This window comes from Nymphaea colorata, chromosome 1 (genome assembly GCF_008831285.2).
Source record: "Nymphaea colorata isolate Beijing-Zhang1983 chromosome 1, ASM883128v2, whole genome shotgun sequence".
Lineage (NCBI taxonomy): Eukaryota > Viridiplantae > Streptophyta > Magnoliopsida > Nymphaeales > Nymphaeaceae > Nymphaea > Nymphaea colorata.
Genome location: NC_045138.2, coordinates 15223504 through 15245874, shown reverse-complemented (window position 1 = coordinate 15245874; position 22371 = coordinate 15223504). Strand labels below are relative to the sequence as shown.

The 22371-nt window shown below is 37.8% G+C and overlaps 2 protein-coding genes across 2 annotated transcripts; one reads left to right on the top strand and one right to left on the bottom strand.

Moving 5' to 3' along the window:
• Window positions 1-1602: 1602 nt before the first annotated feature.
• LOC116263925 (exocyst complex component EXO70A1-like) lies at window positions 1603-16547 on the bottom strand. Its single transcript, XM_031643765.2, has 13 exons — window positions 16071-16547; window positions 15783-15878; window positions 14911-15116; window positions 14112-14354; window positions 12360-12498; window positions 12076-12288; window positions 10816-11021; window positions 9724-9924; window positions 9551-9650; window positions 7298-7407; window positions 7052-7198; window positions 6742-6891; window positions 1603-1968 (listed from the first exon to the last, which is right to left on the bottom strand). Exons 1-12 carry the CDS (start codon window positions 16227-16229, stop codon window positions 6786-6788), a joined length of 1926 nt encoding a protein of 641 aa, XP_031499625.1. The 5' UTR covers window positions 16230-16547; the 3' UTR covers window positions 1603-1968; window positions 6742-6785.
• A 3067-nt stretch (window positions 16548-19614) lies between these two features.
• On the top strand, window positions 19615-20277 carry LOC116258962 (uncharacterized). Its single transcript, XM_031636537.1, has one exon. It carries the CDS (start codon window positions 19615-19617, stop codon window positions 20275-20277), a length of 663 nt encoding a protein of 220 aa, XP_031492397.1.
• Window positions 20278-22371: the final 2094 nt, after the last annotated feature.

Below are 22371 nucleotides of genomic sequence, written 5' to 3'. Positions count from 1 at the left end.
ACTTGGTATGAACCTGTATTATAAAAAAAGTTGGGTATGCTTTTTCTAGATTTCTTCTCAGTTAGGCTGCTTCCAATGAATCCTCTATCATATCATACCAAAAAGGTCCACTGCTTTTGGTTAAAACGTTCAATCTTATCTTTGCTAGAGCCAAAAAATTTCTGCCGAATAGGCCAAAGGAGAAAAAGTGCAGCTCCTCCTTCTCCTCCTACCTTCAAACTGATGAAGTCAATGAAACGCGAGTTTGGCAAGATTTATCCTTTAACCCAAGTTTATCAACTGCTTGAATTCAGCCTCTGCATTGAATAGATTGAAAATTAAAAACCATATTTGCGTGCATTTTGATTCCAGTCATAAGCCATATGACAATAAGCCCCACTTTTTAGCTCCTACGTGAATCGCCTTAATTGTCGACAACGGTGCAACCATAGGGCGCAGTGTATATATACGATAATACGAACACGAAGGTGAAGCTTATGATCTCAAGGATAATAAGCCTTGAACTCAACCCTATGTAGAAAGAAAAATTAGAGATTATTTCAAAACTGGTCTGCGTGTCTTTAATTTCCCCATAGTTGAAAGAGAAAATTTTGGAAGCGGATTTAATAATATGACATTATAATGGGTATAATCTAAAGATTTGGTCCATTAAGTAGTGTTCTTGGATCATTACAAATGTCAGCCATTTCTCTTTCAACATAGTTAGTACTTACAGTTGGTTCTGTATATGGTAAACATAAAGAAGAAGGCACCCTACCCTTTGTCAATCGAGAGAGGAAGAAAATACTACAAGTTCGTGCCAGTTTCACTTATCATATCCTCAAGTACTCTCTGTAACGTCACCGATTTACCTAGTGAAACCAATCTTGGGCCATCACCAACATAGCCAGAGGCTTCCCATGGAATCTACTACACAGGCATGATAATTTCTCATCGCCCATGTGGTTAATTTATATATCATACGCAGGAAGCCTGCAGGGTTTTCATCACCAAGATGAGTAGAAGAAGGATACGATCCTATTGTAGGTCGGTTCCATCTTGTCAAATGAAGAAAAGCCGCAAAAGGTAGATCCATTCTAAGTTGAAGTTAAAGGTTGCTAACAAGCCAAAGAATGGTTGTTGTTTGAAAGTTTGGGGTCAGGATGACGCAACCGATTATGTCATTTCAGTGAACCGAGTGAGGTAAAGCTGGGTATATTCTAAGTATTGGTTTACACTTTGGGGCTTGTATTCCATACAGAGTTTAATGTTCAAAAGTATATTGAGACTCCTTCCCCTTTATTATATGGTTTCTCTAAGTAGGAATGGGTTTGACTAATAGTACAATTTAAGTATAAATTTTTACTTTCTAAAATGAAGATGCGCAACTCTTTATATGTGACTCAGAGGAGGGGACCCTTCTCCACTAGCCACCCCATTTAAGTGCGCTGACAATCGCAACATATTCTAGCTAGGTCAGCGGGTGTAGCAGCCACCTATACAACTTTAACAGAACATGAAGAAGAGAGGTAAACGGAAAGGAGGAAAATGATGATACTAGTTACCTTCATTGGATGTTGAACCAAAAAAGAAACCTAGTGCCATTAAGAGAGAAACGGTGGACAAATATGTGTCATGATCCATGAAAATTGTTGAGTAGGCGGCCTGAAGATTTATTATATCAGTAATGTTCGGTCGAAATTGAACAAACTCCTGTCTTAAGTGGAATCTCAATGCTAGCTTCCTTCCTGGATTTCAAAAATATACAGTCTTAATTAGCTTCTTCAAGGAAAGATGCCCATAAGCATGTCAACCATGACTGCCATCACTCGTCCCACAATGCTAACTGCCTTAAGACACACCAGATTAAAGGGTAACTTCAGAAAATACTCCGAAGGCCAGAGGAACTGCATTTCCTTGGATGTCAGAAGTTCTGAAAGATAATCTGTAACTTCCAAGTCACAGTCCATCACCAGCCCCACCTCTTTTCTGCATACAAGGCATGTGCAAGGTCGAGCCCACTTGAGATACTAATTGAATGCCCGAAATGGAAAAATGAATATCTAGATATGCAAAATGACAACCAAGATTTTGCTTCACCGTCATACCTAGCAATGAATCTAGCGACAATACGTGTGGCCTTGGTTTCCTTATCAAACCATGACAAAAGCTACACCAGGGAAAAATCCAAGATACACGTTCGTGCAAGCACACATACATGTGCATACAAGCGTGCACACACACGCACACGGACGTGCATCTTTCGTTCAATTTGTCACACGGTCAATCTAGAACTCAATTTCCTATTTGCATTGAACGTGTATAGTTATCGTTAGTGTCAATATAACTGTTTGTTTCTCCCTTAATTAACCTCTCAAATTCTTGATTTTCTGTTTTTTCTTCTCATCTTGTTAAACTGATCAACTACTCATTTCATCTGAAAGCTTGTTTACCAGGAGGAAAGAGAGAGGTGCAACAGCTTGGGCTTCAGCGGTCAGAAAAGAAATAATGAAAGTTCAAATGTCACAAGTATCATTCCGTGCGCAAGCCTAAACAGACATAAGCCCTGAGGATGAGAATATCAGAAGTCTCATGTCCTGGGTGTGATTTCCTTGTGTTAGACAGAGATCGACAAAAAGAGGTTTAAGGAGGGGATATATCCCCATCTGCTTAACCAAAGGAAGTTTAAAATAAGCTGTTGAACCGAATCACGTCTAATGTAATTCTTCCTTTCCTACAGGTTTATTAGTTCAACTGACTCCCAGTGCTGCAAGAGCTGTTGCTGCTGATTTTCAATAATGTTCCTCTTTTTCTTCGAGTGTGCTATTTTTCCTCTTCTTCGATGGAGCATAGCGGACATCTATTTGATAGGCGCCCAGCGCCCATTGTTTCTGAAGGCCTTAGACAGTATGGTCTATCTAATTACGGTTTTGAGAAAAAAAGATTTTGTTCTGTTTTTTCTTCTTCTTTCTGTTTTTCTCTACTTCTCCTTTGATTGCTGCATAATACGGCTGTCTAGATACATCTGTACTTATTTCGCTGAACTCAATTCAAAAAAAAAAAACTAGGAGAAAATTACTGTCGTATTATTGCTCGCAGTTTTCCGTATAAATAAAATTACTGCCGCTAAATCAACCCCAGTAATTATGGTAGCGCCCCTTCTCTGGCACGCTTCGCTATAGGCCGGGAAGGAAGCACTGCCGTCAGCACTGCCGTCAGCACAGCGTGCGTCTTCATTGGCGAAAAAAGCGCCAGTATTCTTGAAAACTGCCTTACCAAGAGTTTATACAGAGAAGAAAAATTCATGGGGATTGAATTGAGATGGGAAAAAGCAAGCATATCATATGGGCAAAGTCTGGAAAGTGGAATCCAACATGCAAATGTCACGATCTAGGAAAATTCCCTGCATTCACTAATCCTGAGTCCCATCTGTTTTCTTGTTTTTATTGTTGTTCATTACGCAGATGAGAAAAGCTCTTTTTGTCCTGGCAGTGGACATATTTTGGCATTTGGCATAAAAAAACGTGTGAGATGAATGAGGCTTTCTCGCTTCATGGGATCAGTATTTAGTGGGGAGTTGTTTAAATTACCAATTTGTTCTTCTAGCTTTGCAGACTTTTACTGTTGGGACTAGGCCCAACGGCCAACATCCTCGCAGAATTTGAGTAGTTTCCATCCCCAAAAAGCGAGTCCAGATCTTGATGGAGAACAGGACAAAGCAAGATGTAATTGGCGACAGAAGACATGTGGCAAATGTTTGATTATCACCTATTCTTCTTGCTAAGATCTTTGGTATTTATTCTAAACCGACCAATTGTTGGAATGTGGAGCCTGATTCTAATTTTATAGGCTTTCACCTTTTTGTATGTATTGTTGTAATTTTTTACTTATATGGTGTTGCTCTAATTCTAAATTCACATTTTAAAGATGACCAGCATCTCTTAAATTGGAGGTCGTTTGATGGTGCAGGAACGCCTCAGAACGGAACAGGTGCGTTCCATTCTTAATTTGCCATCAAATGGCATCCGTTGAACAGGGCGGTCAGCATGGACAGTGTAGCGGGGGAAAGACCTTGATCTTTCAGGACCACATAAACTATTGTTTTCTTAAGTGTTTGCCTTCTTTCTTCTTCTTGATTTCCAGATGATGAGAAGGTATTGCTCTAAAATGAATAAAATTGGATTTTCATTCGTTTGTCAAATGGTTGGGTGATTTTGCTCTTTAGTCAACTAAAAACTCCACAACAGATGGTATCTTCTTCCTCTTTTCCTGGACAGACACAATTGAAAGCTCAAAATGCCTCGTGGAGAGGCTAGGACTCGAGCCAAGATCATCATGTTCAGATGGCCTGCCCTTCATCCGTAATGGTCAAAAGGTACAGAAGAGAAAAGGGATTTCTTCTGTTAGTAGATAGTTCATTTATTATAAAGACAATGAGCAGAATTTGTCTCAAACGTTGGATTCTTGCTGGCACACGTGAAAGACGCTGTTTATGAAAGAAAGCTGGAGCTTAAATCTTTGTTGGGGATTTAAACAGATTAACTGATTTGGTGGAGGGCATCGCTCAACAAGACAACTGTTGTTGTTTAAACGACTCTTTTAAGTCAAATCTTTGTCGTTTAAGTTTTGGAAAGATTTTTAGAAAGGCTTGTATAGCCCACGCATTTGCTCATATAAAATGGTATATCCTAGAGCATAGATCAAAGACAAACCAAAGTTCGTTAAAAAAAATATTTTAATAGACTATGAATATGCTAATATGTCTATCAACACTTAATATAAAGCATGATTTAGTAAAATCATTTTCTATAAAAAAATATCAATTTTTTTGACAATATTATAAGAGCTGTAAATTTTTTATTCCCAAAAAACATATTTAAAATCTATATATATATATATATATATATATATATATATATATATATATATATATATATATCAATAATTTTTACAACCCTTCTTTTCCCTTTCTCACCTATTTTCTCTCTTTTTATTCTTTTTATATTTTCTACTCCACAACCATTGTCTCCACCCTAGGATTGGGGAATCCTACGGAAGGGAAGAAGCCTTCAAAATCCATTCCATTTTGAGGCTGATTCTACATATTGTCTCTCGCTTTTATGTTCCTACTACTTAGACATGTATATGAATTAAATATATCCAATTACCTATTCAATTTTGGGTCTGCTTAATCAGATCTAGCCAAGAAATCTGAAGCAGATTACTGAATATCAGATGCAAGTCCCTGTGCAGTTTTATAATCGAATCTGTAGGGGATAATGAAGTACGGTGCCATAAATATCTGAAACCCAACTACATATGAATGTTGGATCTTACGCTATTTGCGTCCACATTCAGTTTTAAAAAATAGATTTTGAACCCCTGAATCTGATTACATAAGATCCAACTAATACCTAAGCCTTACCGGCCGGTTAGTACTCAGAGTGGTTTTTTTTTTTATAAATCCAACAGAATAGATGAAGACAAAATATCTATATTCATAAAATTCATACTGCTGTGAAAAATAAACTATGAGATAGATTTCAGAATTAACGGTGTTAACTTTCGCAATTCGAATTACAGTATGCAAATATCAGATTTTTGTAACTTTTATATTTTTATATTTTTCATATTTTCCATAGATATATATTGCATGGGTTTGGTCATCCAGTACCAACCATTTTTCAAAAGACTGACTTTATATATTAAGTCAGAATATAAATTTATATGCCTGAATAAAAATCGTCAAAATAATTTTATGTTCTAATTTCAATGTACAAAACCATGGGTTTCAGTCTACACATTTTTTTTAGTGGCTCTCTTAAAAGTATAGACATGTCAGAGACTCAGAGACTCATATCTATTTGGTTGGATTTCAAAATGCACCTAAAACTGGCTGAACAAACTGTCGTGAACAGGCAATAATTATGAGAAATTTTACACACACGTGGGCTAGTTTTATGTTGTTGTGTGCTAGATATTGCCAAATGACTGAAAAATAAAAACTATCGCTAAAAAAGAGTCATAATTTATGACATGCCAACGATTCATAGTGTTTTAAGCAATAATTCATAGTTCTTTTAACGAAAGATTTTTTTTTTTTAACCATCTGGCAACATTTCCATATAAAAAGCTGAAATATTTAAACCAAAATACTTTGGTCGAAATATATTAAAAGAAAAGCACGAAGCTTATGCCCGTGAGATTCAGTGCCATATGAGCCTTGTGACATCTTAAAAAAAACATACTGTCTCTTGAAAAAAAACACTGTCGTACTTGAAAAATAAATAATAGGTATACTTGTAGGAAAATTACTTATTCCTGATTAGGCCATAAGATGCATATTTATCAGTCTACATAAAGCAAAATTACTAGCATAATCCATCTTTCGTTGCATTTATTTAGGCATCAAGTGTTAAATCTAACTACTGTACTTCGATTTATGTAGCATGCCAGCAAGCATAATCAACTTCAATACGTTATGACCTACAAAACTTGAGTTAGTTAAGCAAAGGCAATGGTTCGCAATTCATGAATACAAGAGCAATTTCGAAATGGCTAGCTCAACTTCAACGATTGGAAAGAGTAAAATCCTACTAGAATTGATCTGCAAACGAAGAGACAGAGTGTGTGTCGCAGAAAACTGAGCACGAGGGGTATATTACTGAGAATCTATGCACTCACGTTATTTTAGCACAAAAAGAATGAGCAAATATTTAAAGAACACAAGACACTAGAACGCGGAGCAGGGATACTAAATACCTTGCTGCAGTTAGAAAACCCACTCACCACTCCCATCTCATTGATTAACTCGATGCTTTACCCTCAAAAAAATCATTGAGCATGGACTCAAGGTCTTCGGGCGTATACCTCATGCACTTCTGAGCATCTTTTCCATTCTCAATGATCGGGCTGCAAGCAAAAAACACTGTGAACAGGAGGAAATATTAAAAAAACATGCGCCGCCGTCAACAGTCTATTTGAACCGATTCATGTTGCTGACCGTTGCAAAATTATATTCGAGAAAATAGCTACCGCAAAAAAAATAAAGGTTGTGACATCAATTACTAACGCAAGACGTTTGATGAAGGATCTGTACGCAGGTAACAGGATTTCTATGACCGCAAGCCTGAGAGATTCACGAAGCTCGCTCTCTGGCACACTCCAGTGAGTTTGTCGTTGATGGAGCTCTTCAAACATTGAATTGAAGATCTTAAACCTGGTGTCAACAAAAATCAGGCATGTCAATCGAGTGAAAAGGATAGCTTTGAGAAGCATAGCAGCAGCAAGGGCATATTCAATAAACTGCTCATTTCACCTCTCTTTCACCATTGTCCGTGTAACTCCACTACTGTTTGCACCATCTGATCCCCCTCCACTACTGCTGCCTAACGAACCCAAACCTTGAACAGACAAGCTCTGTATAATCTGGAACATATGGAACAAGGTAATGGTTAATTAAAACAACTCCACCTAGTTATAACTTGTTCAAGCGCAGTGAACTTCAGACACTTAGTTCATTTACTTAATTATTAGCATGCCATAAAAATGCCATCAGTATTTTGAAGCAAACATATGATGCCAGTTTAGTAGCTGTACTTCTCGCCTTCTGACCTAAAACAGGCAGATAACTGCCAGAATAACAAAATTGTATCCAGATCAAATGTAATTAGTACTGTTATGGGAGAGCTATTCCAACCAAACCGTATGTATAATGCATAATAGAGCATAATATGTAGAAAACGGCAAGGAGAATTCATAACACTGCATCTATATGCTTTTCCCATTACATGGTATCAGCTTTTACCTTTGCCATCCTTTTTTCTCTTTTCCTGACAGGCAGCCTGGGAACGAACAACGGGACTCAAACTTGGATCTCCTTGTTTATCATAGTGACGACATCCAGATAACTCATCCAATTCAGTCTTTTTCCTTCTTTTTTTTTTTATTTTCGTATGTCCATGGAATCACCACAATTTTTCTGCCGCAACAGAAACATGGATAGTAATTCATTCTGTTTATCATAGTGACGAGATCCAGATAACTCATCCAATTCAGTCTTTTTCCTCTCTTTTTTTATTTTTGTATGTCCATGGAATCACCACAATTTTTCTGCCGCAACAGAAACATGGATAGTAATTCATTCTATTTAATATCTAATTTACATGGCCATGAATATTGAAACTTTTATACAACTGGAGGTGGATAATTACAAATACAAGTCAACCAAAAATAGGAGCACATAGGCATTAAAGAGAGAGATGCACACCGACAGATTTGATATCTTGTGAATGGTGTTTATGTAATTTACCTGATTTGATTGTGTAGTAAACCTCAACACCATGCTATAGATTTTGATTTTGGTAATTATTTGGCATTAAGTGAAGCTAACATTATTGATCTTTAACTTCTAAACCTAGAAACAGAAGAAAAGAAGGTACCACTGGAGGTTGACTTAACTCCCGCTCATGAACACTAACATGGTCTAAGTTGTCTAGTTGATCTTCAGCTTTTGGGTTTCCCCTACACTTTCTTCAGGTACACTTAAGCACTATAATATAAGGGATAGTAACAGCAGTAATGTTTTACTTCACAAACATTAAGCAGAACATCTGCTGTGAATAGGTGATCAGAGGAGCCATGTCCAAGCTAAACTGGGGCTGCTCAAACTCTGCATGACTAAATTCTATTTGACTCAAGCTAGGTCCGAGCTCAAATTGTAGACAAGCTCAACTTGGTTCGGCTTCCTCAAGCTCGAATACAGCTCAAGCTTGGCCTACCTAAGCTTAAGCTGATTTTGAATGAAAACTCATTTACAGTATGCGAAAGACGTTGACAACACTGGGAATAGAACCTATACCCATTGCAAGAAAGCAAAGACCACCACTAAGCCACTATTCACCTTCTGACTAAAGGGGTTCAAAACTTTACATACATTACTTTTACAGTGTCGAGACATCAGTTTAATCGAGTATAATCATGCAACTTGAACTCGACTCAATTAATGGCTTGAATTTGAGTGTAGTCTCAAGCTTGCTTGTTTATGAAACAAGTCAAACTCTGGTCGAGCTTATACAAGTCTTGCTTGACCCGTTGCCCTACTAGCTGCAGAGAGAGACACCCTCCTCGGCATAGACTACAAAAGATATTGCAGGATAGAAATTTGAAAGGAAAGTTTGTGGAGTTATAATGCTTCCCGAACCTAAACTATAAAATATACATGTGGAAAATCCATATTTTAAAAGCCTAATGTAAAAATCAAGATTGTAACACCTATGTTACAGGACATGGCCATTTGGAGTCACTTAAAGAAAGAAAAAATTAATGTTGAACAAGCCTTCGCAGGATGGAAAAACTAACATGTATAATCATAGGTTCCTCGCTGTGGAAAACAAAAGTTGGAAAAATAAATGAACTAAAAGTGCCAGGTTTACTGAAGAGTTTCTCCGACAAAGTATGAATATATACAGGACCTGAATCATAATTTTATCAATAATTGATAATAAATGAAATTCAAGCACATAAAACTGTCAAAGGCTGAGAAGCTATATATGAAAGATGAAAACCACACCTTTTTCCAAGTAATCCTTTTATAAACGTTTGCATGTTGTTGCACTATCTTTCGATGCCTTTGTACCCAATCATCACCCAATAAGTCCTTTGCTTCTGACCTGAAAAGTTTGATATTCATTGATGATAACGTCCCAATTTGTTTTGCTTTTAATATTTAGAAAACTATTGTACCTGCGAACAGATCTGACTATATAGTGAACATTATTCATAAGAAAGATTTCTGCTAATGCAGGATCCCTGTATTGCTTAGACTTTCCATCCAGATTTGTTTGAAGAGAAGACATTATCTGCATTGCCACAGATGCCAACTGGGATCTAGGTTTGTCACTGTTATTAATTTCTTCAAAAAGCTGCTTCAATGTAGCCTGGTAGCTGCAAAAAATTGCTTACTATGATCATCACAGTAATCTAAGCCATACGTACAGCACCATATACAAACAAAGACATTTATACTTTGTTATAAATTTTGTATTTATTTTCTTGGTAAATATAAGTTCAATTCTAAGATGTTGTAAGTGTTGAATTGTTAACTATACTGACAAATCATGCTAGAAATGGCGGTTGTATTTAGATAATGAAAAAACTGTAAGTGCTCTTCTTTAAAAAATAGAAGGATAGAAGAAAGAAGGTAGCTTCATTGTTCTTCATGTGCTGCAGGCTCTCAACTTTCATTTATTTGTTTCATTTCCCTTTTTGAACTTCATGATATGGTTATTGTAGTAATAGAGAAAGCAGTAAGCTTTTTAGTTAAAGCTACAACTCCATCACCTGGGCAACTTTGTCATGCTCTGCAAAATCCTTTTTCATTCATGTTTGTTTGATTTAGTTTTGGCTTTGCATTATAGATTAATTGCCTGGAAGCCTTTGCTGTGGTGGTTATTTATTTCTTACGATTTAATAGTTGGACCTTTGATGTTCTTTAATTCAACGAAGTTATTACATCCAAAAGCAAAAGCAAGGCTGATCCAATATCATGTTTTCACTATCAAGCAACTCAAACATTTTGAAAGTATTGCTCGATTCCACTCTTTCAAAATTTATTAGATAACCTGATGTGCCTTAGGTTCCCCAGTTTTGAACTACAGAATGTAATATCAAGTATGATGAATCAATTTCACGAATTATCTAGGCAACAGTTGAAACATCCCAAATCAACCCAAAACCAGGTACAGCTAATAGCAGAAACAGCAAAATATGAAAGGGAAAATACAAACATGGGGAGATATTTTACACAATAAAGTAAATTAAAGTGTGTGAACTTACTCAAATAGAAACTTCACATAATTAATGACGTAACTGGTCAGTGGATGAACTGAACCATCTGGAACAACTGTTCTCGTGGCATCTTTCTCAACTGCTTCTACAAAATCACCAAAAATTCCATGGGCTGTCTGTGCCAAGCGTTTGGATAAACTTGATGCTAAAGTATGCATCTCAGCACATATTTTGCCTTCAAACATCACCTCAATCTGGCAACAAGACCATGAAATTACAGAAATCCTTGTAATCAACAAATACATGTAACCCGCTGAAGCAGATGGGTGAACATCAAGTTTTGGTGTACAGCAATGACATAACAAATCAACTACTGTTAAGCATACTTTTGTGGAAAACCTCAACAGCATGTTTAGCTTGTTAAGTGGTCTCTGCATAAGCCTGCAAAATTGACCAGAGGCTCATCTATTCGTGTGATACTACTTTATCATTTAAGCTCTACCGTGCCATTTCAATTATGCATTCAGGAAAATGCATAACCTGATTTGAGGAATCTTTGTAAATAATGACCGGCAAGAACCTCTAAAGCAGTTAGGTGAGCAAGCAGGTTTTAATATGTAAAATAAGCTTTCAAGAACAAACAATAGAGAAGTGGCATGATTATAATCTGTACAAATTGAGAACCTTACTACAGAATGTATTTCATAGGACAATCTGAAATGTAATCATCATCTGATGGAGGAAACTGCCTGTACTTACGTCAAGCTTTATGCTTCTGCCAAGTGCCAAGGTGGTATTAGCTTGATTCATTTTTCATAATATTTTATTTGCATATACAATGGCAAAACGTTTGGCTAAAACTGACCAACTATTGTCAATCAAATGAAAAGTTATTCTAACCTTTAAATGTTCATAAGTCAAAGTAAGTAAAATGATTGACTGCCATCCATCGAACTTGATTGCCTTTTACTGTTCCAAAGATGATAACAATGCAGTTTGGATTAAACATGCAAATCAAATTTCACTTTCTTCAAAAAATAAATGATTTGGAGAAAACTCCGGGCTAGATTATCATAACAACTAGATAAGAATCCATAAATGAAAAAAAGAGAATACTGCTCAGCCTCAGATGACACAAATACTCTGATTTTACCTGCACAAATACACTTCTCCCTAGCCATTCTAAGAAGCACTAGAAAATTTACTCAAGTATCTCCAGTACAAACAACTAAACATAGTGTCATAAATAAAAATGTCAAGTAGCCAATGGTTAACAATAAGATTAGCAAAGCATTAAAATCAACGTACATCTGGCCGAAGTTCACGCATTGCTTCATACATGTCCATGAGTACAAACAACTTCTCAGGTGTCCTATTGATTTTTGCAATAGCATCTCCAAAAGTAAGAAGCATAGAGAAACTATTTGCAATCACTGCTGCAAAGCACTGATCCTTGAGATCATTCATGCCTTCAAACATCTGATCGCAGACTTTTCGTTCCCCAGCAAACAGTATTTTGACCTGTTTCAAAAAGATTCAGTAAGTTGTACTGAAAACAGTTTTCCAAAAGGAAAGAGTTCAAAGTGACTTACAGCAATGCGCATGAAATGAATCCAGTTTCCGATTTTAGCCTCCAAAACTTCCCATTGCAACCTATGAACTTCATCTCTACTTAGTCTTTCTACACCTAGCTTCCGAAGGGTTTGCTCTAGAGCTGTAGCACGGCAATCCCTAGATGACCAATAGAATTCACCATAGGTATGAGTACTGCTGAACATCTTCAGGCAATAAGGTAGCAGCAAATGGTACTATCTACTGTGGTTGGATAACACAAACAAAAGGAATACTTAAAAACGCTGTCACAAAGACAACGGAAAAGGTCAATAAGTGTAAGACAATATATGGGATAGTTGAACATGTGGATGCAATTTAGTCTTTATTCTTGTTTCTCATCACACCATTATACCTCTTCCCTTACTTGTTCCACTCAGCCACACATTCACACACACAGAACACGCACTCATATGCTCTACAATTATGTGCATGGATGTGCATGTGTACGTATTCCACAGCTTATGTCCTGCATGCCACACACACACAGCCATATGCTCTGATACAATATGAGAAGATCATAGGCTACTAAAGCTATAAAAATCTCTACACTAATATACAATATTCATCTCAGATTCTTCCCTGATGTTTATAATTAAAGACGAGAATGTCCCAAATTTAGCCACCAATAGTAACAAAACCATAGCATGTTTTTACTTAGTTAACTAATTAAGAATAAAAGGCATTCTTTGATAACTTAAGGTGTCAAGACACAGATCCAAACATGTTAAAGATCCTACTGCTTGTGCACTTTGTTATCCTGAATGTCCAAACATGTTTGTCTGGTTGTGTATAGCACCTAACATGGCCATGCAATTACTGGATCTGCTGTGGAGATAAGTTGGATTACCCTAGCTGGGATTATACTGCAATCATGTGTCGAATTCAGGTCAACTGGATTGCTTTTACTTGTCAAAGCCAATTAGCCAACCAGGAATGCTATTTACCCCTCACTTTTTAGCTGTTTGTTGTATGGAGAACCTACAGAAAGCAGCACGTTCTATTTGGGCATGAACAACGTGCTACCTTGTTCATTTTCACTACTTGCATCCCAGCTGTTCCAGTTTTTGTTCTTCACTATTTTAGATATTCACGTCATTATCCTTCCTTAACAATATTTACCAAGTTAAAGTCACAAACTTTCACTTCACTTCCCTCCCAGCAGAGCCACCAGCATTTACATTTATGTCTTGCAGTCCATGTATTCACAGGCCAGCAATTTTAGTTGCACTTTGATTGGATTTCTATAGTAGCAATGTTGGGAAAGTAGTCATTTCCACAAGTATCCTTCAGTTAGTAAGTGTAACCGGACACCTCAGACTAATCAGTTTATTAGCATTCATGAGGTTCTCATTTCATGAGTGCATGCACTGAAACAGAGAGTCTAAACTCTAAAGTTAGTAATTTCTGTTGATTGTATACATCTGTACCAGTTAAATTACACCAAAAGCCTATCATATCCATATCTTGCAACTGGGAGATTCTGATGCCTAGATATCAGGCAATGATTCCTTTTATCAATTTACAAAGTTGAATATTGTGACATTTATACATTAAGCACAAATTTCTTTAGTTAAAGGAACCAATTTGATATTTTACAAATTAAAAGCTAAAAGCTGTTGGAGTCATTTTCATCCTGGCTGAGTCCTGATTAGGGATCGCATAGCTAAAGACCCTTGATTATAAGATTCAATTTAGAAATGCTGAGTGACTGACAAGGCAAACTGGATTACCTGAAGATTTTTATGCATTGCTGCTGGTGGCCTTCTTGTACCATTTTTTCTGCCAACTGATGCAGTACTAGCACTGCTTTAGATGGGACAAGTGTTGGGAGTGCATGAACTGTCGCCTCTGTACCCTTCACTTCTGTATGGTTACCATTGTGTGTTTTCTTACCATGTGGCCCTGGTGATCCTGGTGATGGCTGCATAGAGTCCGGAAGGCACTTAAACAGAAGATCAGGCTCAACAACCTTGCTGAAATTACAGAAGGAACATAATTTCAGAATGCAACTATAAGCTCTACAAACTAGAAAAATATTGTGCAAAGACAAGTAAAAAAAACAATAAACAGATATATACAATCAAGAGTTACTTAAATGAGTACTGAACATTAAAGCAAAAAAGTAAAGAGGAACTATGAAGATTTTATGGCCATGCATGATTATGACCTTTTCAAGTAGCATATGCAGAAAAAATCTAAAGTGAAAGCATAAATGGATAGAGGAACAGTTTCTAAAAGATTTCTGCTGATGAAAGACCTGGTGGAATTGTAGTTGGCTCTATCACGCTCGATAAACATTAAAAGTAGGAGAATAAAGTGATGTCCGTAGGCCACAATAAAGAACCTTTGGTATGTAAATGACACTTTGTGTTCAGTGTCATTAACTAACGCACAAGCCTTGGACCTCATGCAGAAGAAGATCACATAGAGGTAACTAGTGATATGTGGTTATTCAGAAAAATAGAAACGAAAGTGAAGCAGAACAGAAACGCTAGGCAAACCAAATCCAGTGTTTGTAATTACACACACCTATAAGAAAACAGCAGCTGTTTAAAATCCTCTCCAAGCTTCTGAATGGCTGTAGCTATTAAACCATCCAAATAATTAAGGACAGCATCACAATTTCCCATGCTTCTGTTAGAGCTGAAGTACTGGCGAACATTTTTCAACTGGTTCACTGCCTCCATGAATCCTCTATAATCCCCATTCAGTCCCTTCATTATTTTAAGTTCTGCCTGCCATTTTCATAAAACAAGAGCACGTTAGAGCTCAAAGATAATCAGTTTCCTGCTTCTGGAAGAGTCTAACAAGGTATGTTTTTTCAAAACAAACTTATTATGCGACATGGTCCAACAAAGAAGCAAGTCAAAACAGTGTGGCCTACAGCGACACGGTAACGAAGGATGCAACTGAGGCAAATAGATGTTTCATTCAAAGATCGGGAATGGAATTTCAACAGTGACTACGAAATTTTACTTCTAAAATATCTTGACAGGTTTTACATAACAATGCACGGAAACAGGAAGCAACTCCCAGGTCTCAACTCCAGCAACTTGCTGAAACAAGTAATGCTTCTCGATGAAAGATTCAAAGTCCCGTCGATGATTTTTAGGGAAAAACGAGAGTTGCTGTAACTTGAGATGACCAAGCACTTTGAATTCCTGACAACTATAAAGAAAATCCAGCACATTACAGATCACACAGTTTGGTCCAGAAATTGATGAAAAATTAGAGTGATCAACGAAGAGCATTTGCTCTTCATCAGAAGTTCCTCTGACATGAAACTCGTTTAACATTGACGTAGACGCAACCATCGAAATTGGATAACAGAAATCGCAAGACAGAAAAACCGGAGTAAGGGAAAACGCAGAATTAGAAAAGGCAAAGGAAGAAACAAGGACCTTCCTGCAGACATCGAATTGAGCCAGAATAACATCTGCGGACTGCATGGACTTAACGATGTTCTCGTGCGCTCTCCTTATAGCGTGCGTCTTCACCTACAATCAGAGCCAAAAAATAACAAGAATAGTTCAATAGTTCGCGTGAGGTAAAATCGACAAAATTATCACCGATACGTATTCAACTGAAAAGCAAAGAACCGATCGAATTCAATGAAACAAAGAAGAACATGAAATCCTGAACGTTCCTGCAATAAACCAGCGAAATCCAAGACGAACGCCACGACGCACCTGCATCGGCCGCATATCAGACTCGAGGGCCGAGAGCCGATGATCGAAGGAGCCGAGAATGGTAACCATGCTTTCCGTGACGGCCTGGCTCTTCTGCAAGCTCTCCCTCATGAAGGCCGCCCGCTCCCTGAGGCTGTCGAGGACGACGGGGGAGCTCATCTCTTCTTCTCCGCCGTCTAGCCCGCTGCTCTCCTCCTTCTCCGCCGCTCTCCTCCGTCGACCAATCCCCCTCCAGGCTCAGGCGAACCCGCAAGGAAACAAGAGGGAAAAAGAAACACCAGGAGACGAAAAAAAAAATGGCGCCGGTGGCGGTGTGGAGGTCCATCATGGAAAGATTCAAAGTCGGTAATTCTTTACGAAATTGTACAAACAAGAACTGTATTCTTGGGCGACTGAACAAGACCTGCGCATGAGCAGGTGAGGGCTACTTCGGTCTTTCGAGGTGGCCCAACGGGCTTGTCAACTGCCGGGAAGTCGTGTTGTGTTGGTGCTGCGCGCGGGATCGTGCGCGGGAGTGGGAAGCGATGCTTCCTCTTCTCTTCGGCTCCAACGTCTTCGGTCAAATACTAAATAGGACAATTTCACAGCTATTTCACTTAAATTGGAAGAAATATATACAATCTTTTAAAATAATTCTAGTTTCTGAAAAAAAATAGCTCGTTTGAGGAGGCTATTGGCATGTTACCAAGACATTAATTTTTTATTAGTATATAAAATAAAGAAAGTTAATTATTTTTTAGTTAATATCGAGATATAGTGTGTTGTTGGTGCGTCGATTTCATGCCTGGTTTGGATTCTGTTGTTTTTTAGAATTTACACTAAAACCGGAAATGTATAAACTTCTTATTATCATGGACCCTGCACCAACCAAGTTAGACAATGTCCATATTAGCACTCGACGGTCACAATGCTCTCTCTCACTCCCTTTCTTTATATATGTCCAACAAACAAATAGATGCAAGTCAATTGTCACGAAATCGAATTTTCTATAAATTAATTTATGCGTTTATATTTTCAATATATAGCTCAACAGATATATTTATAAAAAAAAGCATATAACTTTGAAATTAGGTGTGCATATATATACATATATGTGTGTGTCTTGAAAGAAGGAAAAATGGTGCATTCTAAAGTAATGATAATTGTTGTTTTAACTAACGAAGAAAAACATAACTCTTCACGCCGAAGTCGAAGGAAAGAGATAAGGTCTGACAATGATGAAAAAAATAAAATAAATTTTCATTTAATTAAGGCCTATGTTTTGCTTAAAATTCAAAAAATGAAACGCTTTCTTCAATTTTCATAATAAGTGTACATACCTTTCATAAAATCTGTAAAGTCAGGTCTCAAAGTAAAACTTCTTTGGCCTGAGAAATGGACATGTTTGCTAGAAAAGTAAGAACGTAACCTTTTGTAATAATATGTAATATCGAAACAAAAAATGCGGCTAATTTTTTCTGTTTTTTAGGTTCACAAAAGTTTGCTTAAGAAGATTATAGCTAACCCTTTCTGTTTTTAAGTTTAACAAAAAAATTACTTGAAGCTTTGATTGGATTGTTGTCATAACCTCTCATTTAGGAAAATCATAGTAAGTAGTAACTTTCTCAAATTATAGGCAAAAAATTAGCCTATAAATGAAAATTGCCCTAAAATATACAAGGCAGGTCCTTCATCTCTATCATATACGTGATCATATAGTGACATGTCAATTTAATGTCATCCTTACAAGTTGATATAATCAATTGTAACTCTAAAACTTAGATCGACTTGGTTCATGACATCTATATTAATGGCGTAAAAAGAAAAATAAATTAGGAGCGTTAACAAAGATGCACGACCTCCTCCTCCTTTTTTTTCCTTCTCTCTATGGTGATTTCCTTGTCATTATACAAATATTAAATGAATTACTACTTAAATATGTGGCGCAGCAGCTTGGGCAACACACATCTGAACGCATGAAGTTGTGAACATATATGACAATATATAAACAATCAGACCAAAGACTTTTATGGCAAACTTTTTTCTTTCTTAGCTCCGTTGGCAACCTGCCAGTATTGTCAGTATCGCTTCATATGGAGGTGTATCGGCCAATACTTATTGTATTGGTTGTTTAATGATGCAATACAAGGCCAATAGAAGTTTTTTTTTTTTTTTAATCTTTCATATCGATTTCAGATATACCAAATCATTTTTCAAATTTTAAGTTGGACCTAGTGATTCAGACAATATCATTGTTTTGGGATGAAAAACATATTTTCTCCTTCTTAGTCGGATACTATGGCACACTTTGTGCATGGTGATGTCTTCCCTACTATTTCGTTAGACATTGGTCTATTCTTTTTTTTTTTTTTTACTCTTTATTGCGCTCAATCTCTTTTTTTCACTCTATATTGTAGAGCTATGCGGTTGAGGTAAAATTTGAAAAATAAGGCGATATGTGCTGATATTAGCCAACGATATTTATCGGCACGTAGGCCGTATCAGCGATTCCAAACTGACACGGCGCCGATATTTTGGAGCCCATTGCTCAAGTTGTCGTTTGGATATACAGATGGATCGAACAACCCATACCCGACCTCTTTTTATGGGAATGCTATGGACGCACGTTCCGCTCTAGCATTCCAAGGATTGGAACGCGAGCAATGTCGTTATGGAACGGTCAAAAACAGCGGTTCAGAACGCAGCGTTCTGTAGGCGACCTCAGTTTTAAGTTAAAACCTGTAGCGGCGCTCCTTGTGAGCTAGTGCCCACAGACCACACCAGCTCATCTGAAATTATATTGTGATAGAAATAGAAGTTGGATCCGAGTCCAACTACATGTGCTGCCCATATTAAGCTTGAATCGGTGACTTCTCAGTCAAAAAATTTAGAGCTTTGGATTAAAAATCGTGGTTAGAATTCCAATGTTTCGGATGAGTAAGTAGATTATCTGCACCAGCCAAAGCTTCCCTCCCTCTTTTCTCTTAGTACCAAAAATGAGAACTGCGTCGGTACCAACTACCAAACCAAGTCGTGATCACGTTCCCAAAATCATTTAACTGATCAAACATGAAATCTTAATTGTCTCCGAGTCCCGATGCTGGCATGCTGCCCAATGTCTTCCAAAGAAATCTGATTGTTTTTTGAAAATATTAACCATCAAAACCAGTAAGAGGAAAGCACATAGCATGTTGGGCACAACGAAGGGAAACAAACATCACGGTTCACGATGAACGTAAGCGTCTCTTTATTACATCACAGAACGACGGCGGTTTCCTTGAGCCCAGTACTTAAATTGTTTGAGCCCGAAAACCTAGGGCGCGCACAAAGCCTGCCTGGTTTACATACAGGCCTGGTTTACATACAGGCCCTGGTTTACATACAGGAAGAGGGTCCGGTTTGACTCGAACCCAGTTGTATTGGTTTGGTAATGGTCGATGCCCCGGCCCAGACGACTCAGTTCACTGTTGCCAACCCACTTATAATGAGACTGGGTTTCCGGTCGCCTGCCAAACTCGATCCCTCTCGCGATCGCGAACTCATTGCCTTCTCCTTCTTGCAATCGATGGCGGTGCAACCGAATCTCCTTATCAGAACCAGCTGCTCCTCCGCCCGAATTCACGACCCAAAACACTGTTCCCGACCGAGAACCTCTATCTCTAATGGCTCTCTCCGCAACACCTTCCTCTATCTTGGTTTGGTCGTGGTGCTCTCTTCCATCCTCGTCATTTTCATTGTCTTCTGCATGGCCTCCAGCCCCTGCAACCCCAGCTTCTCCGTCGCCATCGCCTGTTTCAACTTCTCCGGCTCTCGACCCTCCGCGAGATGGGATTTGAACATAGTCGCTGGCAACCCGAACAGGTATAACGGCATCGATTACAGGCAGGTCGGAGTTTACATGGTCTACCATGGAGAGGTTCAAGCGAAGACTAACCTACTCCCCTTTTACCACCAGAAGCTCAACACCACGACCATCAGCACCCACTTGGCCATGGAGCCGGGATACGCCACCGAACCGGTGGCCGGACTGGTGGTTGCCGATCAGAGTGCCGGAGAGGTTGAGTTCGATGTCTGGATATCGGCGGTGGTGCAGTTCAAGACCTTCCGTGACGTGCAACGCCGGCGGTTCTTGTGGTTCCAGTGCAACTCTATAAGGGTGTATTGGCAAGAGGGTGCGGGCAAGAGGAGCTCAAGCCGGCCTATCAAATGTGACAATGAACCACTGTGAGTGTTCGTGTTCGTGTTCGTGTTCTCATCTTTACTCTTGAGAGGGTTAGCGTCCTTAGTCCATATCAATAACCGCCAAATTTTATCGTATGATTCTACGTTGCCACTTGCCAGTGTGGTGATCTTATATCTCATGGCTTACATCATCGGACAATCGCTCTATAACGCGGCTCCCCAGTGTCGCTGCCACGAGTGCATATATCGGCCTCATGGGTCTATCACATAAACCCCATCAGACTATGAGATAAGCCATGAGATAGTTAGATTTGATGCAATCTCATCTCGTCATGTCCCCTTGAATTTCTGAACATTTAAATTTTACCACCTAAAAGTTTTTCTAAAAAAAACAATTTACAATATTAATAAACTAATTAATAGTACTACTGTGCGTGCACATGTGTTGATATGATTTGAACCCCTAACGGTTGATGTGGCTTTGCTTCCCTAGGAACTGGTGAACAGGTCTTGGGACTTGCGGGACTCGGAAATTGGCGAGAGTTGAACTGCATCCCTCCGCTGGACTTTCTTTGTTCTTTTCTCATTAATTTTGTTCAACCAATTGTGTAAGACAAGCACAATGATCATTTTATAAGTTTTTAGTTACATCTAATTTCTGGGGACAGAAAATTGTATTCATTTTTACATCAATCTCTTTCTCTCACGTACACGCATATGTAGTTTTGCTCACTGAGAATGTATTGGCAGATGTGCATCGCTTCGTATCAGCTTAAACCCACAATAAGTAACGCCAACAAGTAGGGAGATCAATGGATTGATCAATTAAGTTCGGTTAGATTAGTTTACCATATCCAAGTATTGGGATATTGCTTGTGTTTAATGGTTTGGAATTTTGATTTAAGAATAAAAATTCCAGAATCATAATTCGCCCTCAAACTAACATATAATCAAAATTTCAGGTTTTGGGTTCTTAATTTTGGAAACGAAATACTTTTTGTTTGTTTAATAATTTCAATTTCTTAAAAATGGAACATTTTGATTATAAAATTTCATGATTATGAATATATCAAACACCAGCTAAAATTAAAATAGACTTAATTGGTCAGATTAGCGAGTGGCAGAAGGGCAATCCCTAGTTTAGTTCCGTGATCATCAATCTCTTGCACATATTGACACAATCAAGAGAAAGAGAGAGGGGTCTTGGCTTCTATTTCATAATCGGATAAATTACTTAATTTTTATTAAAATCCTATTCTGTTTTAAAATGCGTGTCTCGCTTTCTACTTAATTTCCAAAGCAACGAAAAGAAACATAAAACGGAGGCAGGGACCAAACCACGTTCCACCGACTTTTTGAAAAAGGAAGAATTTACTTTGGAGAGATATATTTTTTCCACAAACCCAAAGAGGGGCCTCATCTTAAGCATCTCGTAAATTGGCAGTTTGTATCCGGCTAAAACAATTGACTTATTTCAAGTAGCTCACTTTATAAGTTATTTTTTTTATATAAACTTTTTAAACAACGGAAGAAGTTTTATTGTATTTAATGCGGTTCGCTTCTCTAAAATTAAAAGGATATTTTAAAAGCCATAGGAGCAAAAAAGAAAATAGCGATGACAAAGACTTTGCTCCACCATGTGTTCTTGAAGAGATCTCATCATCAAACGTGGAACTGCTGCCTGACTTCAACTTTAATTTATTGCCCCTCATTTTTCGGGATGAGATCAGATCGGGATTTCTTCCTCGTCTCGAAAAGCAATGCCGGATTCTGTGGTGCATATTGCTTAACAGTGTCTCTGCATTAAGTGGTTTTGCAAAGAAGCTTTCTATTCTGCCTTTTTTTTATTAAAAAATATTTTCACAAACATTTCTTCCTTTCGAGAATAATTTTGAAACTATACTTTGAAATGCCGGTTGTTTAATCATTTGAGAACCAGAGTCATTTTTGATAAATGATTACTACGAGTTAGAATCAATAGAATTGAATTTGATCAATCCTTTTCTACCGTTAAGGTGGAGAACTGAAGTAAGTGTGCATATATGCTTCATACAGAAACTGCAATCTGGATCCGATCTCTAACAGATTTTTGTTAAAAGCTGCTAATTTCGAAGGGTATGCCGAAACTGCTGAAGTAAAA